The 22519-nt window shown below is 38.2% G+C and overlaps 1 protein-coding gene across 1 annotated transcript in view; it reads left to right on the top strand.

The window, feature by feature from the left end:
* Window positions 1–22213, top strand: part of HTR7 (5-hydroxytryptamine receptor 7) — a 119276-nt gene extending 97063 nt beyond the window's left edge. Inside the window, exons 2-3 of the mRNA XM_054435888.2 lie at window positions 13414–14169; window positions 20494–22213. Coding sequence (XP_054291863.1) covers window positions 13414–14169; window positions 20494–20536 — 799 coding nt within the window. The 3' untranslated portion in view covers window positions 20537–22213. The remainder of the gene's footprint in view (window positions 1–13413; window positions 14170–20493) is intronic.
* Window positions 22214–22519: the final 306 nt, after the last annotated feature.

Here is a 22519-nt window from a genome sequence, read left to right as displayed (position 1 = left end):
CAGCATATAAACAGAACCAAAGACAAAAACCACATGATTATCTCAACAGATGCAGAAAAGGCCTTTGACAAAATTCAACAACCCTTCATGCTAAAAACTCTCAATAAATTAGGTATGGATGGGACGTATCTCAAAATAATAAGAGCTATTTATGACAAACCCACAGCCAATATCATACTGAATGGGCAAAAACTGGAAGCATTCCCTTTGAAAACTGGCACAAGACAGGGATGCCCTCTCTCACCACTTCTATTCAACATAGTGTTGGAAGTTCTGGCCAGGGCAATTAGGCAAGAGAAGGAAATCAAGGGTATTCAATTAGGAAAAGAGGAAGTCAAATTGTCCCTGTTTGCAGATGACATGATAGTATATCTAGAAAACCCCATTGTCTCAGCCCAAAATCTCCTTAAGCTGATAAGCAACTTCAGCAAAGTCTCAGGATACAAAATCAATGTACAAAAATCACAAGCATTCTTACACATCAATAACAGACAAACAGAGAGCCAAATCATGAGTGAACTCCCATTCACAATTGCTTCAAAGAGAATAAAATACCTAGGAATCCAACTTACAAGGGATGTGAAGGACCTCTTCAAGGAGAACTACAAACCACTGCTCAAGGAAATAAAAGAGGATACAAACAAATGGAAGAACATTCCATGCTCATGGGTAGGAAGAATCAAGATCATGAAAATGGCCATCCTTCCCAAGGTAATTTACAGATTCAATGCCATCCCCATCAAGTTACCAATGACTTTCTTCACAGAATTGGAAAAAACTACTTTAAAGTTCATATGGAACCAAAAAAGAGCCCGCATCGCCAAGTCAATCCTAAGCCAAAAGAACAAAGCTGGAGGCATCACACTACCTGACTTCAAACTATACTACAAGGCTACAGTAACCAAAACAGCATGGTACTGGTACCAAAACAGAGATATAGATCAATGGAACAGAACAGAGCCGTCAGAAATAATGCCACATATCTACAACTATCTGATCTTTGACAAACCTGAGAAAAAGAAGAAATGGGGAAAGGATTCCCTATTTAATAAATGGTGCTGGGAAAACTGGCTAGCCATATGCAGAAAGCTGAAACTGGATCCCTTCCTTACACCTTATACAAAAATCAATTCAAGATGGATTAAAGACTTAAATGTTAGACCTAAAACCATAAAAACCCTAGAAGAAAACCTAGGCATTACCATTCAGGACATAGGCATGGGCAAGGACTTCATGTCTAAAACACCAAAAGCAATGGCAACAAAAGCCAAAATTGACAAATGGGATCTAATTAAACTAAAGAGCTTCTGCACAGCAAAGGAAACTACCATCAGAGTGAACAGGCAACCTACAAAATGGGAGAAAATTTTCGCAACCTACTCATCTGACAAAGGGCTAATATCCAGAATCTACAATGAACTCCAACAAATTTACAAGAAAAAAACAAACAACCCCATCAAAAAGTGGGCGAAGGACATGAACAGACACTTCTCAAAAGAAGACATTTATGCAGCCAAAAAACACATGAAAAAATGCTCACCATCACTGGCCATCAGAGAAATGCAAATCAAAACCACAATGAGATACCATCTCACACCAGTTAGAATGGCAATCATTAAAAAGTCAGGAAACAACAGGTGCTGGAGAGGATATGGAGAAATAGGAACACTTTTACACTGTTGGTGGGACTGTAAACTAGTTCAACCCTTGTGGAAGTCAGTGTGGCGATTCCTCAGGGATCTAGAACTAGAAATTCCATTTGACCCAGCCATCCCATTACTGGGTATATACTCAAAGGACTATAAATCATGCTGCTATAAAGACACATGCACACGTATGTTTATTGCAGCATTATTCACAATAGCAAAGACTTGGAACCAACCCAAATGTCCAACAATGATAGACTGGATTAAGAAAATGTGGCACATATACACCATGGAATACTATGCAGCCATAAAAAATGATGAGTTCATGTCCTTTGTAGGGACATGGATGAAATTGGAAATCATCATTCTCAGTAAACTATCGCAAGAACAAAAAACCAAACACCGCATATTCTCACTCATGGGTGGGAATTGAACAATGAGAATACATGGACACAGGAAGGAGAACATCACACTTCGGGGACTGTTGTGGGGTGGGGGGAGGGGGGAGGGATAGCATTGGGAGATATACCTAATGCTATATGACGAGTTGGTGGGTGCAGCGCACCAGCATGGCACATGTATACATATGTAACTTACCTGCACGTTGCGCACATGTACCATAGAGCCTAAAGTATAATAATAATAATAATAATAATAATAAAAAGAAAAAAAAAAAGCTAAGTTTACTTGAATTTAAAACAAGAAAAATAAACTGAAGTAGAACTTTCAGTCAGAGCTACTATTTTTTCGTTTTATTTTTTGACACATAATAATTGTACATATTTATAGGGTACATGTTTATTTTATTTTTTTGAGACAGAGTCTCACTCTGTTGCCCAGTCTGCAGTTCAATGGTGCAATCTTGGCTCACTGCAACTTCCACTTCCCCGGTTCAAGCAATTCTCCCTCCTCAGCCTCCCAAGTAGCTGGGATTACAGATGCCCACCAACACGCCTGGCTAATTTCCTGTATTGTTAGTAGAGATGGGGTTTTACCATGTTGGCCAGGTTGGTCTCAAACTCCTGACCTCGGGTGATCCACTTGCCTTGGCCTCCCATATTGCTGGGATTATAGGCGTGAGCCAGTGCATCCAGCCCATATTGATGTTTTGATACATATAATGTGTAGTGATCAGATCAGGGTAATTAACATATCCATAATCTCAAAAATTTATCATTTCTTTGCATTGGGAATATTTTCGATATTCTCCTTCTAGCTATTTGAAACTATATAATGCATTGTTAACTATAGTCATCCTACAGTGCTATAGAACACTAGAACTTGTTCCTCTTATCTAGCTTTAATTTTGTATCCTTTAACAAATCTTGGTATATCCTTCTTTCCTCCTACCCTTCCCAGCCTCTGTTATCCTCTGTCCTACTTTTTACTCCTATGAGATCAACTAATTTTAGAGTGAGAACATGTGGTGTTTAACTTTCTGTACCTGGCTTATTTCACTTAATGTCTTCCAGTTTCATTCATGTTTCTGTGAACAACAGGCTTTCCCTCTTTTTATGGCTGAATAGTATTTAATTGTGTGTATACACCACACTTTCTGTATCCATTAATCTGTTGTTGGACACCTAGGTTGATTCAATATCTTGGCTATTGTGAATAGTGCTACAATAAACATGGGGATGCAGATGTCTCTTTGATATACTGATTTCCTTTCCTTTGTACAGCACTAATTTTAAGAGGTATCTGTTCCTGAAAGATTGTGTAAAGATTATGGGAAAATATGAAAGCCGTCAGGAGGTTGGATTTGTATAAACTATATGTTACAATTTTAAAATGTTACAACTTTAGGCAGTATCAGTTGATCTCTACTTTGAAAGTTGAATTGATTAGTGCTCTAACACTGTATCCTACCTTGCTTCCCCCCAGCTCCTGATTCTTGTGGCTTGTATTATTTTTACTTTGTAAAATTTACATTCTGTTATGCTAATATAATTCCCATAGGTGGTACTGTTGCATTTAAACAAGTTCAGTAATAGCCATTGTTTCCCTGGTTTTAAATTCTTCATTTTGATTCATTTTTGGTTGGATGGATTTTATTTCCTCCCTCAAAATAGGGTTTATGGGTACTTTACTCTTCAAATTCTTTCATGTTTGAGAATGTCTACTTCTTAGCTTTATAATCTTAGATAACAGGCATAATGCTATTTCACTTTTTTTTTTTTTTTTTTTTGAGACAGTGTTTCACTCTTGTTGCCTAGGCTGGAGTACAATGGCACAATCTCGGCTCACCGCAACCTCCACCTCCCGGGTTCAAGCAATTCTCCTGCCTCAGCCTCCCGAGTAGCTGGGATGACAGGCATGCGTCACCATGCCCAGCTAATTTTGTATTTTTAGTAAAGACGGGGTTTCTCCATATTGGTCAGGCTGGTCTCCAACTCCCGACCTCAGGTGATCCGCCCACCTTGGCCTCCCAAAGTGCTGGGATTACAGGCATGAGCCACCGCGCCCGGCTGCTATTTCACATTTTATACACTCAATCTTTCTAGACATTTTCTATTAAATTTTGGCATGGAATTATGCTGTTGAGAATCAGCCTGATTTTTTTTTCTACCTTGCATATTTTCTGATTTTTTTTTTCTTTCCCAAATGCCTGCAGTGGTCTTCCCATGTCTTGAAGTTCAATAACTTTACTAGGATACGTATCATGGATAATAATTCTGTATCACTTTTTCCCAACTATGTTATGTGTCCTTTTGCTGGTAAGATTCAGCTCTTTCACTGATTCAAGGAAAATGTCCTAAATTATATCACTGTATACTTTTTACATGTTGCAGCTCTATTTACTTAAACAATTTCCCCCCTACTTGTTACGTACTTTCTTTTCTTCAGGGAGATGTTATTATTATGTCTTATCTTTGTGTGTTCTCCTTACCTATCACCTTCTAATTGCTTGAATAAATTTTTCCATATGGATTGATATGATTACCTCAAGCCTTTTTACTTCATGCCATTGATTTGCTTTTCAGGTGTGTCTGTTTCTTTTCTTCCCTTTTTTTTTTTTTTTTTTTTTTTTTTGAGACAGAGCCTTGCTTTGTCCCCCAGGCTGGAGTGCAGTGGCACGATCTCTGCTCACTGCAACCTCCGCCTCCTGGGTTCAAGCGATTCTTCTGCCTCTGCCTCCTGAGTAGCTGGGACTACAGGCCAGCGCCACCACGCCCGGCTAATTTTTGTATTTTTAGTAGAGACAGGGTTTCACCATATTGGCCAGGGTGATCTCAAACTCCTAACCTCGTGATCCGCCCTCCTCGGCCTCCCAAAGTTCTGAGATTCAGGCGTGAGCCACTGCACCTGGCCAGGTGTGTCTGTTTCTATTCTCAGCTCCTGCTCATTCATCCATTAGATCTGCCCTGATGATGTTCTGGCCTCAATTTATTTTCTTAACTTAGCAGTCTCTTTTTATCTCATTCTGCTGTTTTAACATCTTTGAGCCTCTACTTCAGTGATCACATATATTTATTAAGGTCTCTTACAGTGAAAAGTATTTTTAGGAAAACAACTATTCTGAATGTTATGTTTGCCTTTTGACTTGGTTCTTCAAGTCTTAGCCATGTTCTCTTTCTTTTTTCCTTTCGTTGTTGTTATTGTTGGAGCATGTTTGTGTAGTTGCTTAACAGTTTAATCTTGCTCATTCTTAAAATGAGTTGTTTATTTAAACCCTAATGTTTGTTATCACATACTGTGGTTGAATTATCTTCGATATTCTGCCTTATTTGATATGCTATTTTTTCTCTTTTTAGGCTAGTATTTAGTGCATCTACTTTTCAGTTGCCCAGAAGTGTAGGGTTGCGGGGAAAGGAAGGGAGTAGATTCTACCGCAGCTGAGTGAAGTTTGTTAAGGAGGATTACTCTTTACTCTGAATACTCATTAGATGTCCTGGACCAGACAACATCCCGCTAAGCTCAGGATTTACCAGTCTTCTGGAAGTTGGCATACTCCCCTGGTTCAGCTCAGTGTCCTGAAAGATTACAAGTTCTGTTGGCCCTTAACTCTGCTAAAATGGTATGTGGGGCTTCTGCTCTTCATGGCTTTTCAGTACTTTTCTTTAGGTTGTCTTCTCACCCTCTTGATTTGCTTCTCCCCAGTATGAAGGTATTATTTGGAATTTTAAGGATTGACTCACCCCCTTTCTTCAGTACTGCTTCTATGGGATGGGGTTGAAAGCCACACAGAACCATCAGAAAACACAATATTTTCCTGCCTCTAACCTTTAAAAAGTTTTTAGCTAAGGTTTTATGCCATTCATTTCTTTTATGATTGCCGATAAATTTTGGTTCTTTCTTTGCTGCCACCCCTGCCCCCTTTTTCTGAGGAATAAAAGGCCAGATTCTTTGGGAAAATTTAGTTTATTGTGAATCCATATACAACTGAAGTAATTAACAAGTATAATTCAGGGGTCATTACTAATCTCTCACACTATTCATTTTCATGACTTTGTATCATTATCTAAAAATCCTTTAATAGACATGTGTTTTCCTTTTTTTTCTTTTTCTTTTCTTTTCTTTTTTTTTTGCGACAGGGTTTTCCTTGGTGGTGTTTTAAGCCACTAAAGTGTGGTAATTAGTTATGTAGCAACAGTTAACAAATATAATATATGAATTTTTACAGGTACTTTTAGAAGTAAGTGATTTATTTTATTTTAATTAAATCTGATTTTCTCTCTTAAGGGAAACTTTCTTTTTTGTTTAATAATAATTAAAGAGGAGGCTTTGCTACTGTGTTTCCAAACTTGGTTGAATTTTGTTGCTTTCTTCCCCCCTCTCTCTTTTATCTACTTCTCTCCCTCAATGCTGAGGGCAGAATAAGGAATTTAAGTTGTTTATTGGTCCTAACTATAAGTGCAGCTTAGAAACACTGATGGAAATGGTTTAAAAGTGTATTGGAACCCCACTGTAATATTGGTTTTAGAGAACTGGTCAGCATCTAGGTTAATGGCAAATGATAAGTTCAGTGTATTGTTAAAAATTTACTTTTAGTATTTAAAAAAACCTGGTTTACATACATCCAGAACACTGCACAAATCATAACTGAATAGCTCACTTAACTTTCTGCAAGGTGAGCATACCTATGTAACACACCCAGAGGAAGAAAAAGAACATTTTCAGAACTCCAAGCTTTCCTCCTGCACCCTCACTGCTTAGGACCCCCTCTTCCCCAGAGGTAACTGCCATTCTGGCTTCTGTCACCAGCGGCTAGTTTTGCCTGGTTTTGAATAGTATGTTCTTTTTTGTTTTTTAGCTTCTTTAGCTTGACCTTATGTTTGTGAAAATCATCCATGTTGACAAGCAGTAGTGGGTTCATTCTCATTGTTTTATAGAATTCCATTGCATAAATATGCCACAGTTTATGTACTTATTCTACTATTATAGAGTTATACTAATTTTACTTTTGTAGAGTGGGTTAGTTTCATTTGGGGCTATTACCAACAGTGCTGCTATAAACTTTTGTATGTGTATTTTGGTTAACGTTCATTATATACTTGGAATTGCTAGATCATAGAGTGTGTATTATTTAGCTTTAATAGATATTACAAAATAGGTTCCCAAAGTTACTGCATCAGTTTACACTCCCTCCAGTAATATGTGAGAATCACAATTGTTTCATATCTTCACAGAACTCTTAGCATTATAGTTTTTGTCATCATCATCATCAATTTTAACCACTCTGATGGCTGTTAGTGACATTTCATTGTGCTAATCTGCATTTTTCTGCTGACTCGTGATGTTAAACACCTTTTCATATGTTTGGTGAAGGTGAGTAATTTTCAAACTTTAGGACTTGATCCATTAATGGGTTATGAAATCAATTTAGTGAGTTAAGGCCAGCATTTAAAAAGTCTGAAATAGAATAGAAGAGAGTAAATAATGGTTTATAATGGTAAATATAGATTTGTGAAACTTTTGTTTAATTTCCTAAATATAAATATACACATATATCAGCTTATTATATAAAATGTTATATTTCTTTTTGTGAACTATGGCCAAAAAGGTTTTAAAAAACCTTGTTGTGTATTATGCATTTAAGAAAAATCTACAACTTGATTAAAACATAAAGACCACACATATCTCATTTAGCACAGTACTGGGAAATAAATCTAATAGCTGAGATAATGGAAACATGATTCATAATGATTTTGTTAGGCTAAACTGGAAGCAAACTGTTCAGACGAAATACACAGTAAAGTAAAGCCCTTCATGTGGTAAGTATAAAGTCCTTGTAATTGAATGGGAGAAGGCTGCTTTGACAGCAGTGTGGAGGTAAAGACCCAGAACAGTCAATCCTAAACACAAAGTCCTAGGTCTCCAATTCTTGAATGAGAATAGTGGCTTGGGAATCTGCATGTTTCTAAAGCTCCTGAGTGATTCTGATAATCTGGCAGTTTCAGCAGCCACTGACCTCAGCCGGAGATTCTAGTGGATTTTGCCAACTGCAAGGGAGGAATCTCCTGGAGGAGGTGTTCTAAGTGTGTGAACCCTTTTTAAGCTGAACACTCTAAAAAACCACCATATTTCAGAATAATTCTACCCAGTTTCTTTTACTCCCTAAATTATCATTCTATAGCAGTGAAACTCAGAAGAAGCCGTTTAATTAAAGAACCATTATCTACCATTTCTATACAGTTAGAACGGAAGACAGGCAGCAGAGTTAATTTACTTCCAATCCCTCCCTATGCAGATTATAACTCCCTGATCCCCTTTTTCTCTGAACCTGTACTTCAATGGCACCCCTAATGTGAGTTGCATATATTCCTCAATTATATAATACTTTAGGCTTTCGTCTCTGAGATTTACTGTACTTTAACATTTGTATGCATTTTACAGTAAAATTTTGAAGGCTTTATAAGCATCCTGCTTTCTAATTAACAGTGAGGATAAAATGTTAGTGTGATTAAATATTAAACGTGCATACTTAAGGAATATTAAAAATCAGTCTAGTTTTTTTTTTCCTTTTTTTCTTTCTCACCTTTGAAGGTAAGATTTATCCTATTCTATACAAGGTTTGGAAGAATGAATGTATAATTTAGAGAAACACTTCCCTGAATACCAATATTACTTTATATAGTAATTATGGGATTTTAAATGCCAATGAGTTCTTTTTCTTTTTTATAAAAAAGTACTTATAATAAAGCACTTTTGACAAGCTAATCAAATAAAACAATATAAGATTTAATTATCAGCTTTCTAAAGATTTTATGAACCAGATTGTTTCTACTGACAGAATCATTTAGTAATTTAGGAATCTCAGAATCCTCTTAAATCTTTTATTTTGTTCTTAAAATAGTGGATTTTTTTTACATGCTCACTACAAAAATATCAAGCCTAGAAAAATATAGAGACAAATTAAAATTTCTTCATCTCAGGTAAAACTACTATTGATATTTTAGTTGATATTCTTGTAGACATCTGAGCATACACAGACATGCTCACATAAGCATACATCCAGTTTTATATAGAAAGGTTAATAATATATGTCATATGATATTCTATTACTTATCTTTAAGAGCTATGTGTTTTTAATCCACTCTTCTGTTGTTTCTGTGTTAGTAAATACAGACATACATCATCATTTTTAATGGTTGCATTATACATATTATATACAGTATATATATATACCATATCTAATCTCCTATTGATAATACTTAGATTGCATTCTTTTTCCTCTATTATGTGTTTAATAACATCTCTGCACATTAGTCATTTTGCATTTGTACAATTATCTTCTTAAGACAAAATCCTAGATGTCTGATAATTGCCAAACTGTCTTCCAGAATTATTTCAGTTGACACTCCCAATAGCAATGTAATAGAATGATTGCTTTTTCAGTTTTCTAATATTGGATTTTGTCTTTCTTAAATATTGGCAAATGATAAAAATATGTCATTTAAAAATTTGCATCTCTTTATTAATGAAGTTCTACATATATTTAAGTGCTTATTCGTCATTAGTTTCTCGCTCTCTCTCTTTAAAATAGAGATGGGGTCTTGCTATGTTGCTCAGGCTAGTCTGAAACTCCTGGCCTCAAGTGATCTTTCCACCTTGGCATCCCAAAGTGCTGGGATTATAGGCATGAGCCACTGCGCCTGGCTTTGGCCATTAGTTTTTCTTCTTTGATCAGTTGCTTAAATATTTTTATTGGGATGGTTGGCATTTTGTTTTTTCTTTTACAAACTCTGAAGTTCTTACTATGGGATGGCTGTGTTTTGTATTGACCTGTAGGAAATCTGTGAATATTGTGATATTGCCATTTAGATTTCTAGTTTATGATTTGACTTTTAACTCTTCACAGAATGATTTCTGAATTAAACTAAATGTTGCTTATAAATGTCACTTATTTATTTTGTTACAAACATTTATTGATGTTTCGTTTTATACTTTCAAGCTTTTGTATTATAGTTAAGAATGGTCTTTGTCATCTCAGGATTGTGGAAATACTTGCCAATATTTTCTCATAGTCCTAGGGTTTAATTTGTTTACATGATAATCTTTGATCCATGTGGGATTTATATTTAACCAAAAGATAAGAAGCCAGTAATACTTTTACCTCAATTGCTGGCCAGTTGTGAGACTTCATGAATATCCAATTTTTTACTAGTGATTTAAAGTGACTCCTTTTATATTGAATTCCCTTATATATTTGAATCAATTTGAACCTATCTTGTTTTATTGATATCTTTTTGAATAGTTATTTTGGGGCTTTTATTTCTGTGGCTTTATACTTTTTTTTAAATAGGATAAGTATCCCTTCATTATTCTTTTTCAGATTATCTGTACATTTTTGCATGTTGACTTGGTGAGCTTTAAAATCATTAACAAAAGCCATGCCAGTTTATTCATTTGGGGTTATATGGTATTTATAGATAGAGGGGAAATAGGTACTTTTATAATACTAGATTTTCTTATTGAAAAAATAAGTTTTTTCCCCAATGGATTTAAGTATTTTAAAAAATGTACCTCAGTAGCATTTTGTATTTTCTTCATATAGGCTCTAGGTATTATTTTTAAAAAGCTTTTTCCTAGGTGTTTTTAGTTGTTGTTAATTGCATGATCTCCACACTATTTTCTGATTGTTAATGGTTAAAACATAAAATATTAACTTTTGTTTATTTATTTTATATCCAGACACTTTAGCAAGCACTCATTTTTTTTTCTAGTAATATTTCAGTTGATTTTAGCCTTATAATGTCTCACCAGGTGGAAGTGAGGAGTCAAGTAAATATAACTACCTTATTGTAGGATGTCTTGGAATCATTAGAGAATGGTGCCTAATGTAGGACAGAGTTTATGAAATACAATTTGTACATCCGGGGCAGACTGAATATGGACTAATCACCATGATTGAAATATAATGTGTCAGCCTAAGTGTACTAGAATGAATAAACATACCACTTAAATGAGATTATCTAATATTCTGAAATGTTCTTTGTACTCTATTAATCTCTCAGGATTAATCTTTGTGAATTCTGTATTATTTACTTAGCCAGGAAAAAGATGGGATTGTTATTTAAGTGGGAAGGCATAGTTCTAGTAAGGAGAGTGTGAAGAAATGGGAGAGAAAACAAATTTCTTCAAAATAGTTTACTAGGTTGTGAATTCCAGGCATGCTAATTTTTTAAATACTCCACAAATAAAATATAACTTTTTTTGTCGTGAGTAATTTTTCCAACATAATACCTGTTACTTCAACCATCTACCCTATTGAAACACCCCCAATACCAGTAAGTAGGTGTAAAATGGTCTGACAATGCCATCTGGTGGCCTCCTGGGGAATTGTGTAAAGTAACCTCTACCTGCTGGACTTCACTCCTTGGTGAACCTGAGGCACCATCCTGGGCTCATGTCTTGGATGCCATATTCACGCTTGAGAGCAGGCATTTATGCTGGGGCTGTAGACAAAGAAAGACGAGAAATCAAAGTCCACATCTGGGAAAGGCTGCTGGGGAAATAAGGAAGGTGCCCAAAAGGCCACATTCAGAGGAGCTGGTTGAGAACAAGGACTAGATTTTTCTTTTCCCTCCCTCTTCCGTTTTCCCTCTTCCTTACTCCTTCCCTCCCTCTCTTCTTCTGAGTTACTTTCCCCCACACTGCCCGCCTTTTTCTTAGCTCCTATTCTTGCATTTTCAGGAAAGCCTCCCTCTTTCTCTTCCCTCATTCTGTTTGGGAGCCACATCATAATCCTAACTACAGCTGATAAATCTAAGGGTAGTGCTTGTAGGTCAGCTTTATTAAGGAAAAGGGAGGCAGAAGTTTGCAAATGAAGAACCAGCGTCATGAACGCCTGAGTCCTTGGAAGGGATCAGAAGTTCCCTTCAACATTACCATGGCCTCAGGTTTTCCCCTTCATCCGACATGATTTCCCCATTTGCCTGCACGCAGGATTTTTGTCTCTTCTACTCACTGCCATATCCCTAACACCTGGAACAGAACCTGTCCAGTAAAACAAGCTCCATTAATACTTATTGAAGGAAAGAATTCTAGAGGAGTAAGAACATCTGGATCATTATTTTTTACTATATTTCAGCGTTGTCTTCCTGTAAGTGTTGTAGTGATGCTAATTTTCATGGTGAAAATATGATTTTGGATTTCTGTGGGATAATTTAAGTATTAAAGGATATTTCTAGCAGAAATTGTTTTTTGAGTTCTAACCTACTAACTGACTAACTTTCAGAAAATAACCTGTTGGTAAGTTAGGGACTCTCTGTATCTTTCCTTTTTATGTTTCAAGAATGTATCTTTTATACACATAAAGGAAGTAAAAACAACAACAACAAAATGACCAGCTTTTTTTCTGTCTTTGCTTCTCAAGTGCTCCTAGCTTCCCAAAAAAGAATCTAAGACTATTAAATATGAGGAAAACACAGGTTTAAAAAGCTGAAAAATATTAAGCATTTGGCAGAACATCTTTTCTGTATATGTTTTCTCTGTGTGCACAGACTTGTTTGCATTACAAATCCTTGATCACAGACTTGGAGTAATATTTATTCCCCCTATAGAACTAAGCACAGAGAAAATATTGGATTTCCCTAACATTTTTCAGAATTGCACCCTTGTTTTGTGATTCTCCTAAGAACTGGAGAGAGAAGTCAGCCTGCTTTTATTTCTTAGATTGTTCCTCTGACATTGCTGTTGTGTGAGAATTTTCTGTGGGTAAAATAATAATAATAATAATAATAATAATAATGATCATTTTCTGCTAACCATTTCAACACTCTAGGATTCCCAAACTATCTCACGAATCTGTGTGATCTTAAAGAAATGCTTTTGCTGTAATGCAAAGGGAAAGCTAAAATGAATTAAAAGCTGGCCTAAATTAAGACAGCTGGGATGATCACTGGGTGTATAATACCAGAGTGTGGTAGACCTTGGTTAAGTTTTGAGAATGTGTCACAACATCCTACATCAGAGTTGATATGTTGTCCTGGTTGATTTTGGTGGCTGTGGTCATGGGGAGGGGGAGCTTTTTAAACTTTGTTGACTACATGGATTGTGAAAAACTATAAGGCATGCACAAAGCATGGACTGACTTTAGAGTCAGAGGGCTCTCAGGCTACAATCTGGCAATGCCTCTGTGTGACCCGGAATAAAAGAGGTAACATCTCAGAGCCTTAGTTTACCTTTCTGCAAAATGGGAGTAATGATGCCTACCTAGAAGGGCTGTTGTGAGGACTGGCTCTGGTACCTGGCTGGCAGGACTTGCTTAGTTGACCAGTTATGATCACAGTGTTCATCTGTTATCTTTCCATCTCTCCACTAGGTACCTTGGGATCACAAGGCCCCTCACATACCCTGTGAGGCAGAATGGGAAATGCATGGCGAAGATGATTCTCTCCGTCTGGCTTCTCTCCGCCTCCATCACTTTACCTCCGCTCTTTGGATGGGCTCAGAATGTAAATGATGATAAGGTGTGCTTGATCAGCCAGGACTTTGGCTATACGATTTACTCTACCGCAGTGGCATTTTATATCCCCATGTCCGTCATGCTTTTCATGTACTACCGGATTTACAAGGCTGCCAGGAAGAGTGCTGCCAAACACAAGTTCCCTGGCTTCCCTCGAGTGGAGCCAGACAGCGTCATCGCCCTGAATGGCATAGTGAAGCTCCAGAAGGAGGTGGAAGAGTGTGCAAACCTTTCGAGACTCCTCAAGCATGAAAGGAAAAACATCTCCATCTTTAAGCGGGAACAGAAAGCAGCCACCACCCTGGGGATCATCGTCGGGGCCTTTACCGTGTGCTGGCTGCCATTTTTCCTCCTCTCGACAGCCAGACCCTTCATCTGTGGCACTTCCTGCAGCTGCATCCCACTGTGGGTGGAGAGGACATTTCTGTGGCTAGGCTATGCAAACTCTCTCATTAACCCTTTTATATATGCCTTCTTCAACCGGGACCTGAGGACCACCTATCGCAGCCTGCTCCAGTGCCAGTACCGGAATATCAACCGGAAGCTCTCGGCTGCAGGCATGCATGAAGCCCTGAAGCTTGCTGAGAGGCCAGAGAGACCTGAGTTTGTGCTGTAAGGTCATTTATCACTATTTTCCTTTTATCCCCCAAACCCTTTTATGCAGCTTTTTGAAGCACATCACAGAAAGCTTCCTGAACGAGTAGCTAGCTTAGTTTTTACTAAACATACCAGATTTGAATTGACAATAGTATAGACTCCAGTCTTCCACCCAGTAAAATTCCAAAAGCCAAAAATAGGTACTTAGTTGGATTGGTAGATGAGACTAATTTGCTGATGAATTGCAATTGATGTGATTGACAACAAGGCAGGTGGTATTTTCCCTTCTTTCTCCATAAATGACATCCAAATGATATCCTTACATCTGAATTTGTGTAACATTATTATTTTAGTTGTTATTATTCTTCTGTCCAGTAAAACTTTTTTGATGACCTCATCCTTCACAGATAAATTCTTCTTTTGAGGTAGGAGGCACAATGATCTTTTTAGTATGCAGTTACATTCACCTGGGCTGAAAGGAGGCAGCCCAGGAAAAAGAACAGTGGTTAGTGTGGGGAGATGCCAGGATGAGGCAAGGTCTTAAAAGCTACAAGAGCTGGACATGGTGGAGCGCCTCTGTAATCCTAGCCACTTGGGAGGCTGAGGTAGGAGGATAGCTTGAGCCCAGGGGTTGGATTGTGCAGTGAGCTATGATCATGCCATTGCACTCCAACCTGGTTGACAGAGCAAGACTTGCCTCTAAAAAAATAAAAGAAAAAGAGCCACAGGAGCTTTTAGGAAATGTTCCTGCCTATTTTGGCAGGTGAGAACCAAGAATTGGTCTAAGAAGTCTTAGTGACTTTCAAGGAAGCAATTAAAATAGTTTGTTGGGATCTGAAAAAGGATCTGATGGTGATAGAGAAATGGAAATTTCAGAAGTGACCCACATGTTAAAAATTTGGCATTGTAAAGAAGGAAAGATAGTATAATAGTTAGAGGTGTCAACATGTCAGATGAAGACTTTGTTTTAAATGTGAGGTAGAGGAGATTTCTTCACGTTTGAAAGTCAGGGGAAAAATAAACTCGGAATGAAAAATTGGAAGGTTCTGGTGAGAGAATGAGCAGATTAATGTTGGAGGTGTCCTTCTTCACTGAGCCTGGCAGGAAGGAGTAGACTAGAGAACCAGGGACCACTCTAGCAGAGAGGGACCTTCCTGGTCATCTTGTCCACCTCTGTCTTTCAACAGAAGAGCTAACAGAAGAGCAACAGAACATCAACTGAAAAGTGAGATGTCTCACACTTAGCTAGTGTCACAACTAAGTCTAGATTCCACATCATCTGAATCCCAGTGCTACTCATTTTTCTTATACTGGACTGCCTTTATCTTACAACTGAAAGTTGGAAGACTACAGCTATGCTAATTCTTAAGCTGAGTGTAGCTTCACAGGCATTCATGTTTACTTCTATATACTCTTTTGTACATGAGATTGTTCACAATATAAGAAGTAGCATTAAAAAATAATGTAATTTTAAGTTCTAGAACATGTAGTATGAGCAAACCCAGAGATCTTACTATGCCTATAAGAGTTCATTGAATTGACCATTAGGATTTTCCCACCAGATTCTGAATTCCTTCAGAGGAGGAACAATGTCTTAGTCAGATTTCTTTCTGCAGAATCTAGTACAGTGCTTGACACATAATAGATGAAAAATAAAAGTAGTAACTGGTAACCATTATTGAACACCCGCTACATGCTATGCAGCATGCTACCTGCAAAATAGGTGCTTCTAGCATCCCCACTTTTCAGAAGAACAACTTAAGGCTCAGGAACATAAAGTAACTGACCTGTGTTCACACAGTCCCTAAGTGGTAGCTGTGATATGAATCACCCCGATGCTTGTATTGAATGTTATGCAATAATACTTGTCAAGTGACTTCAGTATATAGGCAGTGAAGAGTCTCAGAATATTTTTGAGCTGGAGACTAGCCATAAGCTCTCTAAGAAGACAATGAGAATGACTTGTTACTCTAAGTGAGTAAAGTTTATTAGACTTACTGCACTATGAGTGGTATCCACTCCTAGACAGTCTTAGTAGTTTCTCAGATGAAGGAAATAAGGCAAGGATATTGATAGAGTTTTGGGGCTTGGGCTGAGTGATTTGAAGGTGGGGAACTGGTGAGGATTAGGCAGAGTTTATGACATAATAGCTTTAGACTGGTAAGTACAGCTAGATGAGGGCTGTGAAGTGAGTGTTAATGAGCAAACTAGTCTTGATAAGTAGGCTATTTTTGTTGGCATATAGTCTTCTGAAAGTGGCTGTTTCCTAGAACAAATAGCTAGGTTATTTTGCCTGGCTCCAGCATTTTTTAGCACAGGAAAAGGAAAGCATGTTGGTTTTAGTTCTCAGAAGTAACATGGGAAGGTCTCCCTGGCAATAGTGAGGAGGGCAGACAAGGGAAAAATGGGTAGCAGAGGATCCAGTTAAGCAGCCAGTGTATAAAGTAGGAAAGAACAGATAAAGTCATGAGCAAGGAAACACTGCTATATTTGCATGCATCCATAGGGTCAAAAAACTTGAGAATCATTTTATTGATTATTTTAGTTAATAATTCATAGATAATTCAGATAGATCATAAAATGGTAATCTTTAAAATGTAACACAAAAAGGTCTTCCAGTTTAAAATAATAACATGCGTTTGCTGAGGATTCACTCTCAGACACTTTGCTGAGCACTTTATGTGAATTTGATCAATTAATCCTCAAAAGTTTATTATAGGTTAGTTTTCTTCATTTCCATTCTGAAAATAACAAAACAAGGGCTTGGAGAAGTCAAATGATTTCCCCCACAGTCATACAGAGAGTGATAGAACTGGATTTGAGCCCAGGACATCTGTGTTCAAAAGTGCTTTTAACTTCTATGCTACTGTGCCTTTTATAAAAATAAATCAGCTAACATAAAGTCTAAAGATATTTGCCTTTGTATCTTTAGCTAGTCTGGAGGCTTGGGTGTTGTTTTCCTGTAAGCTTAAGACAGAGGTCAGCAAACTTTAATTGTGAAGGGCCAAGTGGTAAATATTTTAAGCTTTGCTAGCCATATGGTCTCTATTGAAACTATTCATCTCACTGATGAGTAATTTGTCACTGACATAAGTAAACGGATAGACCTGTGTACCGATAAAACTTTATTTACAAAAAGGGGCTGCCAGTTGTATTTGGCCCACAGGCTATAGTCTGCTGTATTTTCTTTGCATTTCTCTCAGTTTGAATTTATAATTACAGAATATCCACTTCATTAAGGATGATTAGCCTAAAAATATCCATCAACTTTAGGAAATGTCTACTATGGCTGCCATGCATTGAGGAAGATACAGAAAACAGATGATATCTTTCATGTCCTTATGCATATAATTTTGTTGGATGTACCTTACACAAACAGACATATGTTGCTATGGCCTGAATGTTTGTGTCTCCTGCAAAATTCATTTTTTGAAACCAAATTCCCAATGCAATACTATGAAAATGTGGATTCTTTAGGAGGTAATTAGGTCATGAGGGCAGGCCCCTCATGAATGGGATTATTGCCCTTATAAAAGAGGCCTGAGGGAGCTTGTTCACACCTTCTACCATGTGAGGAAGCAGCTAGAAGTTACCATCTATGAAGCAGACAGTGAGCCCTCACCAGACGTGGGATCTACTGGTGGCTTAATCTTGGATTTCTCAGCCTCTCGAACTATAAGAAATAAATTTCTGTTGTTTATAAGCTACCAGTTGACGGGATTTTGTGACAGCAGCCTGGCTAGGCTAAGACATATGCACATGCAACCTTTCTGTAATAAGGAAAGGTGGAGACAGGAAAAACTATAGGATTCAAAGGAAAGGAAAGTAACTCAGAGCTTACACTAACCCTGATGAGAGAAGACTTCCTGAAGGATATGAACTCAAGCATGTCTATGAAGTTGGTCAAAGAATTTGTAGTGAAAGGAGAGCAGAAATGGTATTCTAGGTGAAGAGGACTTTTTTTGTAAAGGCACCAATGTGGGAGCTTATGCAAAGGACCATCTGGCTGAAGCTAAGCATTTGGGTACAGGAACTGTTAGAGATCAAAGCAGAAAAGTAGATTGAGATGAAATTATAAAGGATCTTCTGTGCTAGCTCCAAGAATTTGGACTTTTAGTATTGAGAAATGGTTCTTAATCAGGAGTAATTTTGCCTCCCATCCCAACTCTCTGGAGACATTTGGCAATTTCTGGAGGCGTTTTTGGTTGTCACAAGTCTGGGTGGGACACTACTGGCATTTACTGGGTAGAGGCCAGGGCTGCTCTTAAGGATTTTACAGTATACAGGCCAGCAACCCCCCACCCACCCCCTAACAAAGAAGTACCTAGTCCTTAATGCTAAATTTGGGACACTCTGTAGTAGTAAGCCATCAGTGAATCTGCAAGTAGGGGAATAGAGTCATCAAAATGGTCAAGACTGATGTAGTAGCACTGTGTGGATAACTCAGAAGGTAGAAAATGGATGTAAGGAGTCTCTTCATTGGCTTGTTTTTCCCAGAAGCATTTGAGGGTCTGCTATGTACAAAGCATGGAACCAGGCATGGTAGGGCAGAAATATGAGTAAGTGACTGTTGCAGTCTCTGGAAGCTTTTAATCAAGTGTGCTGGGATGGCTGCAGAGGTAGTGGTGGCTAGTAGAAGACTTGTAATCAGAACCCTTTCCTCCCCCTGCCTCTCTCTAGCTCTCACTCATCTTGTGGCCACCCTGCACATTCTGGGTTCCTCCAGACTCTGGGCTTTCTCCAGCTCTTTTCCTCCCATCTAGCTTCTGGGCTTTTAGTCTCTCTTACCTTTTCACCTTGCTCTGCCTTCTTGGCTCTACGTATTCTCCTACATAATAGTTTCTTTCTTTCCTGTATAAACCTATAAGACTGTTCCTACTCCCAAATATTTACCCATTTTTCCCCATTTTCTTGATCAGCATAACCAGAACCTCAGGAGTTCATCAGGCACTCGAAAATTTTCCCTGGGGTAATGAAGTGAATAGATGGAGGAAAAGCTGTGAATACTTTTGCACTGGTAATTTTAATTTACTGCTATCAATTTTAATCCTTTTCACAAGTATTCACAGATTGGTAATATAAAACCAAATGTGATAATGAAATATAATCAAGAATTCTTTTTTTCTTTTTAAATTTGATTTACTTATGGATTTGCTTTGAATTGCCATAAATTGCAGGAGGGCCTGCACAAGGAGGGTGCTGTTGAGACCAGGAAAGAGGCCACGGGTGTCTGTGTGGGTGCTACAATCTCAGACCATCACAACTAGTTAGCAGGTGGGTAGCGAGGAAAGGGAGACTTTGGAGATAGTGCTGTGGTCTGGAGGAATTCAGAACGTGAACTATGTGAGCAGAGCAGTGCTGAGCTGGAAAAAGTGTGGTCTCTCCTGTGCGGGGAAGAGACAGTGGCCCTGGGCTAGGAACATGTCTGTGGAGCACAGATGGTTGCCAGTCCCCTCTTCAGATACCTAGGAGCCTAGAGTGCTGAGTCTGGGCTGAAGTGCAGTACTTGTCCTCAGGTGTTATTGTGTGAGGCTGAGAGGAAAAGCCAGAAACCATGTCTCCAGCAAAATCCATCTATTGATCACCCATCTGAAGGGCTGGGCTGAGAGGGGGACCTCAAAGAAGGAAGAGCAGGACTGCAGGCAAGAGAGCCAAATGGCAGGGTAGGGGGTGCTTTAGATGGGGTGGGTAGGTGGAGATTAGAGGCACAGTCCCAGTCTCTGGGTCCTCATAGACCTAGCTCTTAGGCACATGATGTAGTGTGGTAAGTTGAGGCCTGTGGAGGTGCAGAGTTAGGGGAGTGGCTTTACATCAGGAGAAAGGGACTTTTTCTCAGCCCTTGGCGGACACTTCTCTATCACTAATGTCACTTCTGTGCATCTAGGAACGAGGGAGAGAAGTGAAGTTTCTTGGTCCCTGCACACATACCTTACAATAAAACACCTTCCTAGGTTTGACGGAGAGAGCAGGTCTCATTGGTAATCATTATGTAGTCATTATTCTTTTCAAGTAGGGCAGGTGCAATAGTATTTTGCAAGGATTTTTGAGAGCAAAGTCATTTTTGGCTATAGCTGTATTAAAAAGGTGAATTTCTAAATGGGTTATTTGGGGCTAATTTGCAAATATATTAAAGCCTTGGCAACTTGTGGAAGTTATAAAATTTATGAAAAGAGTCACAACACTTTTTCTTTCCCTTGAAGGATACTCATAATCCCTTAAAAGCCACAAATGATTCAAATTACTGACTGCTGTAAAAATTAAGTCCACCCACCACAAAATGAAAACTCACATTTACAGTTCTGCTAAATTATTTTCTATTTTTCTCTCTCTTTTTTTTAGACAAAATGCTGACTACTGTAGAAAAAAAGGTCATGATTCATGATCGAAAGCAGAACAATGGAGATGAAATAAACAAGGCAAAATAGAGGTGGAAACAGAAGGAAGTCATTTGCTGAGACTGCAGAATGGAATGCAGCTTCTGTCCTTTCTTGGGATGTCTAAAACGTGACAAACAGGGTGATCTGCTGTACACACTATCTTATGAGGGAGATGGTGACTTCTCCTTTTTTCTGTGGATCAGTGCTATTGTGTGTTCTCAGTTTAAGATAGCAGATCATGTCAGCAGTAAGCACACCGACAGAACTGAGTTCCAGAAAGGAAGCAGTTTCTGGTGCTTTGCATATGTCCAAATCCATGCAAGTGGGAGAAAGTTCCAGTGCACACTTCCCATGCTTCTGAGTCTAGGCATTGTGGTGAATATGCAAGAATCATTCATAAGACAGAATGTATTTTGTTGTATGACAGAAGGCTTTTCCAAGCAAACTGCAGTGAGCGTAGTGTTGAATATGTTGCATGTCCATGTTAGAAAACAGAATCCAGTCATCAGCTAATACAAATGATTTCCCAGAGCAGTGTTTGTTTCAAGCTTCTGTCAAATAGTTTGGCTTTTCTGCAGGGTCTCTGTGATTTCCCCACCAATGTACTTTTCTTTGTTAACTCACTTATTATGGTATAACTCAGGAACAGGTCTCAGGATGGAGAGAAGCATACAACTTGAGCAAAGCTTTTTCTTGTGCTCTGAAGGGTCTTGAGAGGGGAGGGGGATGCCTTCTGTGAGGATTTTTATCGCAGTGAAGCTCAAGTGGTACCCAACTGCGTTGTAATTAACATGATTATTGGCATGTTTTTGACTCTCATTTTCTACAAGGCTGCAGTGGGCCCACCCATGGGCTGGCCCATAACTGTATGTTATGTGGAAGAAGTGTGGGAATGATGGGTTTTCCATGAAATGTGATGCGTCTGGAGATGGGGCATAAACATGTTCATTCTTGTTGAGCTGCATTGTATTAAACCAAATTGTGTGAAGTGAGGTCACCTGGACCACTCTTGGGAGATGCTTCAGAACACCAGTCTGTTCCTTCTAGAGAATTTGTTTTTGTGTTCTGTGTATCTTAAATCAGATGTGTGCCTAAGCAATTCTGTCCTCTGATTCCCACCCCTACCCACCAAAAAATGGTAGACATGAAAGGCAGATAAGGAAACAGAAAAGGTCTCTTTGCAGATATATATTTTTTAAATGGCACTATGTAGTAATTAAGAGCTAAGGAGACAAAGACAGTAGATGAGAATAGAAGAGTACCTGTACCTACAAGGGGAAAAATGAATGCAATTCTTTATTTGATAAGACTGAACTGAAAGAGAATATTATTTTCCTACAATAAAGCAAGCTGTCCTCTCACAGGATAAGTGGAATTCCGACATGGATTATGGACTTCTTCTAACTCCCATTGACATTGCTTCTTACCAGACACGGGGAAAAGCTGCCTTTCCTGAAAGGGGAGGAGGACACTGTCCTTTCAGACAAAGCTTGTACAAATTCCTGAACCGCAAATTTGCTAAAGTGACCGTATATATTATATTCATAATTTAAATGATTATTTATGGTCAGATACATATTGTTAAACTTGAAAATGTTTTATTACATTACATCAAATAAAGTTTATTTGTAGCTGAAATAAAGCAACGTAAGTAAAAATTTTTAATTAAAGGTCTTATGTCATACATGTTGCTGTCCGTAGAATGGCTAAAGAGCAGATGTTTTACATGTTTGCTAAAATCCTAACAGGTAGCTAAGACAGCTGTGGTTTCAATTACATTTCACTGTGGATTCATTCACTTAGTGACTTTATTTTTATAAAACAATAACTGTTCATTACTTGATCTGATTAATGAGCATTGTTTGGGCTCCTGGCACATTCAGCATTGCTGGCATCAAGGGGACAAAGATGGGTATGGCACAGTCCTTGCTTTTAAGAGTTTGCCATCAGGTAGAAGGCAGACATGTCTCGGTTTGTCACAATATAGT

This window comes from Pongo pygmaeus, chromosome 8, assembly GCF_028885625.2.
Source record: "Pongo pygmaeus isolate AG05252 chromosome 8, NHGRI_mPonPyg2-v2.0_pri, whole genome shotgun sequence".
NCBI classification, from domain to species: domain Eukaryota; kingdom Metazoa; phylum Chordata; class Mammalia; order Primates; family Hominidae; genus Pongo; species Pongo pygmaeus.
The sequence above is the reverse complement of the archived record's forward strand: the minus strand, read 5'-3'. Positions and strand labels throughout refer to the sequence as shown.